Source organism: Microtus pennsylvanicus, chromosome 10, assembly GCF_037038515.1.
Source record: "Microtus pennsylvanicus isolate mMicPen1 chromosome 10, mMicPen1.hap1, whole genome shotgun sequence".
In the NCBI taxonomy this organism is placed as follows: Eukaryota; Metazoa; Chordata; class Mammalia; order Rodentia; family Cricetidae; genus Microtus; species Microtus pennsylvanicus.
Window position 1 is genome coordinate 82,549,298 of NC_134588.1, and position 11,193 is coordinate 82,560,490.

Below are 11,193 nucleotides of genomic sequence, written 5' to 3' on the forward strand. Positions count from 1 at the left end.
AAATGGGTCTACACCTGGTGACATATGCCCTTAATCCCACTCAGGAGGCAGAGGCAGGCAGATTTTTATAAATTAAAGGCCAATGCCAGCCAGGACTACATAGCAAAATTCTGTCAAAAAAAAAAGGATGTTAAGTCTAAATGTCTAAAACCATACTTCAATTGCACCAACTTAAAAAATGTGCCATTTCTAGAGAAATTCCCAGAAATCCACAAGGATGACCTCAGTTAAGACCCTAAACAATAACGGAGAGGGTGCCTGAACTAGCCTTGCCCTGTGGTCAAACTGATGACCATCCTGTTATCTTAAATGTTACCGTAGAACCTTTATCCAGCAACTAATGGAAACAGAGGCAGAGACCCACAGCAGAGCACTGGGCTGAAGTCCCAAAGTCCAGCTGAAGAGTGGGAGGAGTGAGAATACGAAGAGGTCAAGATCATGATGGGGACACCCACTGAAACGGTATCCCTGAGCTAATGGGAGCCTTCCAACTGCAGCCTGACAGAGAGGGAACCAGCATAGGACCAAACTAGGCCCTCTGAATGTGGGTGACAGTTGTATGACTGGGGCAGATTGTGGGGCCAATGACAGTGAGACCAGGATTTATCCCTGCTGCTTGTACTGGCTTTTTGGAACCCATTCTCTCTGGAGGGATACTTTGCTCAGCCTAGATATAGTGGGAAGGGTCTTGGTCCTGCCTCAAAGTGATGTGCTAGACTTTGTTGACTCCCTATGGGAAGCCTTACCCTTTCTGAGGAGTGGATGGGAAGTGAAATGGGGGGTAAGGTAGAGGTAACGGGAGGAGCAGAGGGAGTAGGAACTGGGATTGGCATGTAAAATGAAAAAAGGACATTTTTAAATAAATAAATATTTAAAAAAATATACCAATTTGGGGGCTGAGAGATGACTCAGAGGTTAAGAGCATTGACTGTTCTTCCAGAGGTCCTGAGTTCAATTCCCAGCAACCACATGGTGGCCTACAACCATCTATAATGAAATCTGGTGCCCTCTTCTGGCCTGCAGGGATACATGCAGGCAGATGCTATATACATTATTAATAAATAAATCTTTTAAACTATGCCTGCCAATTTCTTTCATCAAGACAAAATGGGGGGGGGCACTCAGGAGGCAGAGGTAGGCGGATCTCTGTGAGTTCGAGGACAGCCTGATCTACAAGAGCTAGTTCCATGACTGACAGGCATCAAAGCTACACAGAGAAACCCTGTCTCGAAAAGCAAAACAAAAAGACAAAATGAATGAGTCCCATAAAAATGCAACACACACAGCTGATAAACTGGCAAAATTAGAGATGTGGTAGAATTACTTTTTCTAAGATGTATTTTATTTGTAGTATGAACAGGCTAAGGAACCAGGCTAAGCTTACTGGGGGGGGGGGGGGGGGGATAGCCTGATACCGTCGGCCGCCCGCGGTGTATGGCTCCACCCATTAAACAAATGAGGAGGAGGCGCAATACTTCTCGTGGTGCACGTCTCACTGGACTGGCTCGGAAACTAGTCTCGCCATTATGAGGGCAGCAAAACAGGAGCCACTCTAGCTGAAATAGGGAGGTGCCTCCTGCACCGGATTCCTGGGGTCACCCGCAACAGAAACCTTCTGGGTCTGGTGCACAGGAAGCCGCTTGCCTCGCCCGGTGTAAAAGACAGCCCAGAGGAGTCGCTACAGCGATGGGGACGGCGCCAGGTGCAGGCTACTTCCAAAGGGGCAGCCTGTTCTGGTTCACAGTCATCACCGTCTCCTTCAGCTACTACACGGTAAAGCCGGCAAGCAGCAGGCACAGGTGGCGCAGTCGCACTGGCGTGCCCGAGCTAAGCCTGGGAAACCGGCTCGCCCGGCTCGCCCTGCGTGGACGAGGGTGGGAAGCAGGTCTTGCCCCACAACCCGGTGTTTAGGGCTCTCAAGATGGTGGTGGCGAAGTCTGAGGTCCGCAGGGACGCCGCTACATACTTTCGTGCAGCCAGACCCTGGCCCTCGTTGATCACCGTCCTGGGGCTGGGCTACTTCGCGGTGAGGTTTGGGATCCACGGGCGCTTCTGGCCCGCAGACCCCTGAGGGCGAAGTGCGCGCGCGGTGGAGGCGGGGGGGGGGGGGGGTGGCTTCTGTGCAAGCGAACGGCGGTTGCCTAGGTTACTGGTGTACGCGGAAGTTCGGTGGGCACTGGGGATCTTCTAGTTGATGGTGTTCCGGTCCGGCGTCCTCTCCCTCCTTGTCATTGAGGTTTAACCAAGTTTTATCGTTTAGGGAAGAGTGATGTGAAGTTAGTATATTTCCGTAGACCTAACAACTCAATATAAAATTCGAAGCAGAGTGTTTGAATAAGTTTGAACTGCTTGGAAAATGATGATAAACTTAATGGATGGGTAGGGTTTAATTAGTAAGAAGGAAAGGAGAGAATATAACTGGATGTGGAAGAAGACAGTTGCATAGAGGAAGAATAACTTTTGTCCAGTTGAGAAAGATTTTATTTAAAGAATAACAAGAAAGATGATGATTGGGCTCAATTGGTATAATTATGAAGAAATGCTATTTAAATATTCCAGGAGACCCAAAGATTGTCATGTCCACAGTGTTGTTGGTGTCTAGTGTGATCACCCCTGCCCTAATTTCACCATATGCAGAGGCGTGAATTGAAAAATTTCAAGGATATATTTTTGTTCTGAGGTCCCCGTCTAGCGGATATAGAAGGGAGGAAGCCTTTCTAGTTCAAACAGATATTGTGGAGATGGCAAGTACAACCCCTTAGTTCCCTTCATTTGGAAAGATGCAGTTATAATATTAGCTTCATCTGGACTTTGTGAAATAACATCCACAGAGAGGTAAAGGTATCCTTGACAGAAATGTACAGGACTATAATAAAATATATAATGTAATGTAATAGTCTTTGCAAATGTTGGCATGTAATAACAGAAACTACACGGCAGAGGCTGAGAAGGTGGTAACTCAGCTACAGAACCCTTATACAAATAAGCTGTTGCAGCTCAAATTTCAGTTTTAGGGGTCCAGAGGTGAAAGAACAGTTCTAAATTAAACTGGGGGCTAGATCTGCTCCGGCTGTAACTTCTGCAGCCTAGCCAAGGCATGCAAATTCTTTAATAAATGGCTAACGACATCCATAAAATAACATTTTACTCTCGTCCATTAAGAAAAGCACATGCCTTTAATCCCAGCACTCTTGGGAGGCAGAGGCAGGCGGATCTCTGTGAGTTCGAGACCAGCCTGGTCTACAAGAGCTAGTTCCAGGACAGGCTCCAAAAACTACAGAGAAACCCTGTCTCGAAAAACAAACAAACAAAAAGAATAGCAGTCACCCTGGACACTGATTCTGGTTTTTTGTTGTTGTTGTTGTTTGTCTTCAAGCAATTGTCTTCAGCATAAATCTCACAATTAAGTTGTTATTCAGGAATAAAAGTTGGTGCTGGAGGACTGGATGGTTTGTTCGTGTTCTTTGGTCTGTAGTTGTTTTTGTAGAATCATAATTCTTCCACAGTTGCTGTTAAATATAATCATTTACTGGACATGCTCTGTGTCTCTGGTTCTCTTTCAGTGGGTTGTCTTCTGGCCTCAGAGTGTCCCTTATCAGAGCCTCGGACCCCTGGGTCCCTTTACAAAGTACTTGGTGGACCACCATCACACCCTCCTAAGAAATGGGTAAGGAAAGGGAGGTTATGGACACTCACTGCGGCTCCAGGCTCTCTGGGTACCTGGAAGACCTACAATTACCTTTAGGTAGCTAACAGAGATGCTAGTTTGCGTTGAGATGCCTTTCTTTTTAAAGTTTCTGTGTTAGAGTTAATTAGTGAATTACTATAACCTTACACTAAAAGACGGCTTTTTGTTGTTGTTTCAGGTATTGGCTTACTTGTCTGATTCATGTGGGAGAGTCCATATATGCCATGGTATTGTGCAAGTAAGTCTTTGTCATAGGAACTTCTCACTTTCATCTTGGTATTTGATATAAGTCATGAGCAGCCATGTCTAAATAATTTATACACTTTGAGGCTGAGAGCCTGCAGCCTGAATCCCTATACCTAATACTGAGCCTGGAACAGAAGTAGTCGGTAAATGTTTGATGAATGGTTGTAGTTTGCTTGCATTGACCAATTAATTATTTAGTTGGGTTCCCCCCCCCCTTTTTTTTTTGTTTTTCGAGACGGAGTTTCTCTGTATAGCTTTAGAGCCTTCCTGGAACTCACTCTATAGACCAGGCTGGCCTCGAACTCACAGAGATCCACCTGCCTCTGCCCCCTGATTTCTGGAATTAAAGGCAGAGGCTACCATCACCTGGCAATTATTTAGTTATTTAACAAAAACTGTGTCTAACCAACTAGAGCAGTTAATACTCTGTCTTATAATTTGCGAAAGAACTGAGTTATTGATCTGGGCTGTTGGTTTTTAATCCAGTTTCAAAACAGAATCACATGAGGAGCTGTTTTGAAATATGCATACCTGGTTTCCAGATCCAGAGATTGTGATCTGATAGACCTTGCTTCTACACAAGTATATGTAACTTTCCTAAAACTCCTCAGATAATTCTGTGGTTTGATGTAAATTAAACGCCCCCCATACCATATCCTCATGTACTGCACTTCAGAATTGTAAATGGAACTAAAGGTAGAACACAATAATCCCCTCGCACCAACATTAAAATTCTCTTTTTTAAATTTCCTCCTTTCCAGGCATAAAGGAATCACAGACGGCCAGGCCCAGCTCCTCTGGTTCCTACAGACTTTCTTGTTTGGCATAGCTTCTCTTTCCATCCTGATCGCTTACCGACCAAAGCACAAAAAACACAATTGAAGGAGATAGCCAAGTTTCCTTTCCACTTCTTTAAGTCCTCCTTTCTGTGGGTCCTGGTTTCTAGGATGACCTCTCTGCCTTCTAGGCAGGATCTGTCACAGAAACCTGTCTAAATTGCACTTATTTGGGGTGCTCTGATCAAACTTGGATAGACCATTTGTTGTTTAAGAAAGACCCTGCCATTCCAGCTCTGCAGATGACCTGCTTGGAGAAGGCCTTAGGCCTCTTTCCTGAGGTCCTTGGCCAAGGCACTTTCCTCTTGTGTCTTTTGGCTAAGACACAAACTGGATTATTTTTTTTTTATAGGTTCACCCCTGCCTTTCCCCCTGGTTTGGGACTAAGATAAAGTAAAAAAAAAAAAAAGTAAAACTTCCACATATTACCAGTTCCACATGAGTTTATCCACCACGAAACAGGATTTTATCCACACACACAGAGCCACCACCCCACCCCGCACCCTGTTTCCATTTCTCCAGCTACAGAGAAAGATAAAAACAAAGCAAGTGCCTGGCGTAGAAACTGAAGGGACCTGCTGAGCCCGAGTCAGGAACATTGGGGGTGTCCTTCCTGAAGTTACGCACCAGAGGAGGTGACTGTTAAGTTGGAAGCATAGCCCCCAGGCCCCAGGCCTGCAAGCTATATTGGTCTGGACTCCAAATCCCAGAGTATTTATGTGAGCTCCCAAAGGAGAAACACGTGGTCCTTTTTCCTTCCTCATGGCCTCCCGGTTCCCCCTCAGGGCCACCTGAGAGCGCAGGAATCCCATTAAACCTAGATATTTCTTAATTTGGCTTGCTTTGATTTGGCTTGTGTTATGAGCTGGGGGACTTCAGCTCCAGGTTCTTTTCGAGTATTATCTATGAGAACTCTGTGTCCTTCTCCCCAGAGAGCGATTAGTGACCAGACCAAGCAAGAGAATTGTTTTTATAATGATTCTTTACTAGCAGCTTCAATATCCAATGCATCAATGGGGGTTACAATCTTAATAGGCATGGGGGATTGATAATGGGCAACACACAGGCACTTCAATATCACAATTATTAATCCTACTAAACCTAATACATAAAACCGATTCATAACCTAATCTAACATCACTTATTCATAAAACATTTCTTAACCTTAATACAGCTTATCTATTATTTATCTATAAAACACTTCTTAACCTTAGCTTATCTATTAACACTTCCTAATCTTATCAGTTATTCATAAAATATCTCTTAACATTTCACACACTAAACATAGGTATTAACACATGTATGCTCTTCTCTTAACATCTCATACACACATGAAATAGCATCATACGACCTGGTATTCCCTGGCTTAAAAAGGGCTTTTTGAATTTCTTCAGGCTGGGCTCTTATCCGCATTGGGGGCTGGGTAGCGTAGATCGACTCTTGACCCCGTTAGTCTGCACTTGGGAGATAAGGTTCCGATGTCAGAATGTAGGGCCTTGGACTTGGCTTTTCGGGTGACTGAGTCTCGGGAGACAAGGCTTTTAGCTCTTTGCTCTCGGGATGGCAAAGCATTGTGAAAGGCAGAGTATCTAGTCTGTTCTTGAGAGACAGACCTTCAATGTCCATTCTCAGGGAATGAGGCTTTGCATTCGGGATGCAAGGCATTAAATGTCTGTTTTCGGGAGACGAAGCTCTGACTCGGGAGACAGAGCATTAAATGTTTAGGCAAGGTGTTTAATATTTCTGCTTTAAGGGAGGCAGGCTTGGAGGATCTCTCCACGGAGGCCTGATGCCAGAGCCATTGTGAGAAGTGAGATAACTGTCCTGCTTCAGCCTCCCTTTTATTCCAATTCAAAACTGCCCCTCGTTTGATCCTTCCGATAACCAGGTGTCCTAGGTTATCAGTATTGACTGACCACAGAAGGGTGGGGGGTTCCTCTTGTGTGGCAAGATTACTTCGTTACCAAAGTTGCTGGGTGCAGCCTCCCCCATCTGGTAGGCCAGATGGGTGTGGCAACCTTCAAGCGGGCAAATGTTCTCTTAATATTTCACCTTAGTAATTTTCCACACCACACACAAGAAGAAATGCTTTTACACTACACCAAATTAAATTTATTCTTATTCTATAAATTTCCTGCTCTATCTACACTACAGATTCCCCTTTATTCATTCAGAGGAATCTGTTTCCATACTCATTACAGCTTGATTGGGAATTTGCATTGGCATAGAGCTTGCGTTAGGAAAAATTCCTAACAGTGACCCTACCCAGCTTATGGTTGGGTTACTGAAAGATCCCCAGAGTAGGGAGATTCTCACTCAAGTCTTAGGATAGCACGACCCCCCAAGAATTCATGAGAGACTGTCCTTGCTGCAATCACACGAGGTTTATTGACAGGAACCAGTGCACTGGGGCTGAGAGTCATTTCCCACGCAGGGGTAGAGGAGTTCAACCCCAAGTAGCTGGGAGAAGGGGTATTTAGGGGAAGAAAACACAACCCAAAGGGGGTAGGGAGGACGACATTGGAAAATTCTAAAAATACCAGTGATAATCACAAGGGGGTAACTCCCCAGTTTCTCAAGATTGTTCTCAAGATTATAATCTAACTTTATGGTCAGCTAGTTCCTGGAACAGAGTCACTGAACCAGCTAACCTAGATTTTTGGCTCCACTCTTCCTGGTCCTTCAATGCTTAGGGCATTGAATGCTAATGCTAATGTCACTGCCGGGTTGCTCCTTCACTTCAAGCTACTTCTTATCTTTCCTTTCCCCTCGTACTCAGCTCCAGCCCTACTTCATCAACGGTAACCCTTCAGGGGCGCAGACCGAAACTACAAACCCATCTCACTGTGCTCCGTGCGTAACTTTCTCCATGTGAAACCTGTTGAGCCCGTTTAGTGCGCTCGGCCACAGAAGAGCCCAAGACTGCTCCTATCAGCAGCACCCCTCTGTGTGGGTCCTCCCTGGGAAACCTGGTTTCCCTCACACATTCCTGCTCAGTCATCTGTCCAGCTCTGGACAAGACTGCTCCTATCAGCAGCACCCCTCTGTGTGGGTCCTCCCTGGGAAACCTGGTTCCCCTCACACATTCCTGCTCAGTCATCTGTCCAGCTCTGGCTTAGTCTCACCATCACTCCGTTCTGGTGAGACTCACCTAGGGATTATCCAGCCTGCTACTTCCGCTTCCCCATTCACTGTGTATGCCTGATTAGTGCTAACTGTGTGTAGCTGACTAGTGCTAACTACGCATAGCCGAATAGTGCTAACTGGTTGGGAAGAATCACTAACTATTCTGTCCTGTCAACTCTCGGAGTCTTTACAGCTCTTTCCCCACAAGACCCAACTATTCTCAGAGCAATTCCTCCTTTCGCTTCAGTAACGGGGTGAGGCAATTTGCTTACATTGGCAAACATTTACAAGAAACACCACAGGCCAGGAAAGCCCCCAAGTGAAGACTCACCCTGAAAGGTTGTAGACTCTTGCAAATGCATCTCAGCCTTATGTTTTGGAACCAAGTATTGCATTTAGGTAAAAGAGATTTGTAACCAAGTTGGTTTGGGTTGCATACTGCTGTTAACACTTCATTTTGCTAGCTTTTCCTGAAGAGCACTTTTCCAGAACACTAGACAGACTCTGGGAATTGATTTGATTTCTAAAGTTTTGTGTTCAACTCTGTGCCTCCACCAAGAAAGGAATCCACTCTCAGCAGAGCAGGGCTTGGTGTGTCCATGGCAGCTACATCTCAGCATCAGGAGACAGGATCCGATCTGGTGGATAGAGTCTATACAAAGCTTCCTGCACACACACCCCGCTCCGCCATCCTGGGGTCAGGGATTTGATAGAGCCTTTCTCTGTAACTATGGTTGGCCTGGTATTCATTATGTAGCCCAAACTCGATTTGAACTCACAACAGTCTTCCTACCTCATCCTCCAGAGTGCCAGGCCTACTGGCGTGCACCACCATATCCAGCTATATGTCTCAAGGAAACCATTATCCCCGAAGAAACTAAGTAAATTCCTACCAAGGTGAAACCCACAGAAACAGGAACCATAGTGCCTTTTGTAATGGTCTGTTCTGTCCCTTTAAGAGACAAGCATGCCCACTCCTTCCCACCTTACCCCAGGCAAGCAATTTTCTTTTCTGCTTGTCTCTTAAAGGGACAGGACAGACCATTACACCTTTAATTAAAGGTAGTGCCACACCTTGAGTCTCAGCAATGGGATCTCAACACTTGCAGGTGGATCTCTGTGAGTTCCAGGACAACTAGAACTATGTGATAGACCTTATCTCAAAAAAAAAAAAAAAAAAAACAAGCAAGAAGAAACAGTAGGAGCAAGAGAATGCATAGGTTTCCAAAACTAAGGCAGAGCAATTCGAATTCCTCTCCACCTCCCTACACGGATGATTTCTAGAACTGGAGGCAGAATGCTAGTAACCAGTGTAGACTGACACATGGAAAACCCAAGCTGAGAACTTTACAAAATACTTTCTAGTCACATCCCTCAAGTTGCTGTAGGACATAATAGTTGTCAGGGTGGCCCTTTCAGTAGTAGCAATAGCATCTAACAGGATGCTATTCACAGATCCATCTAAAATGCTTCTGCTACCAACGCAAGAACCCTGCGTCAGTCACCATGCTGACTCACTACACACAATTTTGGAAGCACACTGCGCTCAGCCAGCATCGCTACAAACAGCCACGGCCTCTGCGGTCTTTAGACTTGCATCTGAGTCCTTTTTTGTTTCTTCTGAATGTGCTATTGTTGTTCAGAGGGTTTTAAGTTTGCTTAGTAATTGGCAATTGCCTTTTAGGTTTACTCTTCCCTGGACTTCTTTTCTCCATAGTGCATCCTTGATATACATGATGCTGATAATGCCTCCAAGGCAAAACTATACCATAAGTGTGCTTGGAGAAGTCTAGCTTCCCTCCTGCCCATCTCAGTTTATTCCCACCCTCCTGCTTAGTTAAGGGGTAAGTTAAAATGTGCATAGCAGACAATCCCTAATGTAATGGAAAAGACAAAAAGAAATGTCACCTTTTATGGACAAAAATGGCCAGAAACTCTGTCATAAAATACCCCACGAGGTGTTATAGGTAACCATCCCTAGAATTAAGGAAAAGGGTACAGATAGAACGAAAGAGCCATGGATGTGAAGGCAACCTGATTTTGACATCTGCTACCCCATTGGTTGTCAGGATTTAGTCAGCTGATCTGGCTGGCTAGGAGAGTGCCACCTTCCTTGTAGCTCCGTGTGTGTTCCTCTCTAAGCTGTACTCTTGGTGGAGACCTTTCTGAAATAGAGGAGAATCAGTGTGGTGGTTTGAATGAGAATGGCTACCATAGGCTTATAAATTTGTTGGTATTTTTATTGTTTTTATTGAGCTATACATTTTCTCCACTCCTCCCTTCCTCCCCACTCCATTTCTACCCTCTCTCATGACCCCCATGCTCCCAATTTACTCAGGAGATTTTGTCTTTTTCACCTTCATGTGTAGATTTGTATACGTCTCTCTTAGAGTCTTCTTTATTATCTAGTTTCTCTGGGGTTGTGGCCTGTAGGCTGGTTTTTCATTGCTTTATGTCTAAAAGCCACTTATGAGTGAATATGTATTATATTTGTCTTTCTGAGTGTGGGTTACCTCACTCAGTATGTTTTTTTCTAGATCTATTCATTTGCCTGTAAATTTCAAGATGTCATTATATTTTACCGCTGTGTAGTACTCCATTGTGTAAATGTACCACATTTTCTTTATCCATTCTTCGGTTGAGGGGCATCTAGGTTGTTTCCAGGTTCTGGCTATAACAAATAATGCTGCTATGAACATAGTTGAGCACATATCCTTGTGGTATGATTGAGCATCTTTTGGGTATAGACCCAACAGCAGTATTGCTGGGTCTTGAGGTAAGGCTCATAAATGTGGATGCTTAGCTCCTAGTTGGTAGAACTATTAGGGAAGGATTAGGAGGTGTGGCCTTATTGGAGGAGGTGTGTTGGAGGGGGTTAGCTTTGAGGTTTAACAAGTCCAGGCCATTATCAATTTATGTTCTCCCCCACCCCACCTTCAATGGCTCTTTTTGTTTTCTCAGCATATAAGCTCCCAGCTTCTATTCCATGCTCCCTACCTCGTGATTTTGTATTCCAACCTTCTGGAACAGTGAGTCCCCAAATTAAATACTTTCTTCTATAAGTTGCCTTGGTCATGGTGTCTGTTCATAGCAATAGACAAGAAGCTAAGCAGCATATTCCCCTGCAAGAATCTCCAAACAAGCTGTCAAGAATGGAACAGCTGGAGGATGGGGAGGAGCGCTGTGAACCAGTCTCTTCTGGACACGACATTGTGGATTCATTGAAGCTGTAGTGGCCTGCTCAAGATTGGGCCCATCACCCGTCACCTATTTCATCATGCACATGGAAGAGCCAAA

General features: G+C 44.9%; 1 protein-coding gene across 3 annotated transcripts; it reads left to right on the forward strand.

Annotated features, from left to right (window-relative positions):
• The first annotated feature begins 1,482 nt into the window (after positions 1 to 1,482).
• Tmem254 (transmembrane protein 254) lies at positions 1,483 to 10,958 on the forward strand. 3 transcript variants are annotated; one of them, XM_075988804.1, is made up of 4 exons: positions 1,489 to 1,773; positions 3,564 to 3,667; positions 3,867 to 3,926; positions 4,696 to 10,958. In XM_075988804.1, exons 1-4 carry the CDS (start codon positions 1,687 to 1,689, stop codon positions 4,814 to 4,816), a joined length of 372 nt encoding a protein of 123 aa, XP_075844919.1. In that variant the 5' UTR covers positions 1,489 to 1,686; the 3' UTR covers positions 4,817 to 10,958. The 3 variants fall into 3 exon arrangements, with proteins under 3 accessions (XP_075844921.1, XP_075844919.1, XP_075844918.1); XM_075988803.1 differs by lacking the exon at positions 1,489 to 1,773 and adding an exon at positions 1,786 to 2,026; XM_075988806.1 differs by lacking the exon at positions 4,696 to 10,958 and having other exon boundaries at positions 1,483 to 1,773; positions 3,867 to 3,930.
• Positions 10,959 to 11,193: the final 235 nt, after the last annotated feature.

Bases quoted from the DNA above. Each gene is read 5' to 3' on its own strand.
- Tmem254 (XM_075988803.1), top strand. From the start codon at position 1,922: ATGGTGGTGGCGAAGTCTGAGGTCCGCAGGGACGCCGCTACATACTTT. The intron at 3,668-3,866 runs GTAAGGAAAGGG...TTGTTGTTTCAG, and splicing joins CACACCCTCCTAAGAAATGG to GTATTGGCTTACTTGTCTGA. The intron at 3,927-4,695 runs GTAAGTCTTTGT...CCTCCTTTCCAG, and splicing joins TATGCCATGGTATTGTGCAA to GCATAAAGGAATCACAGACG.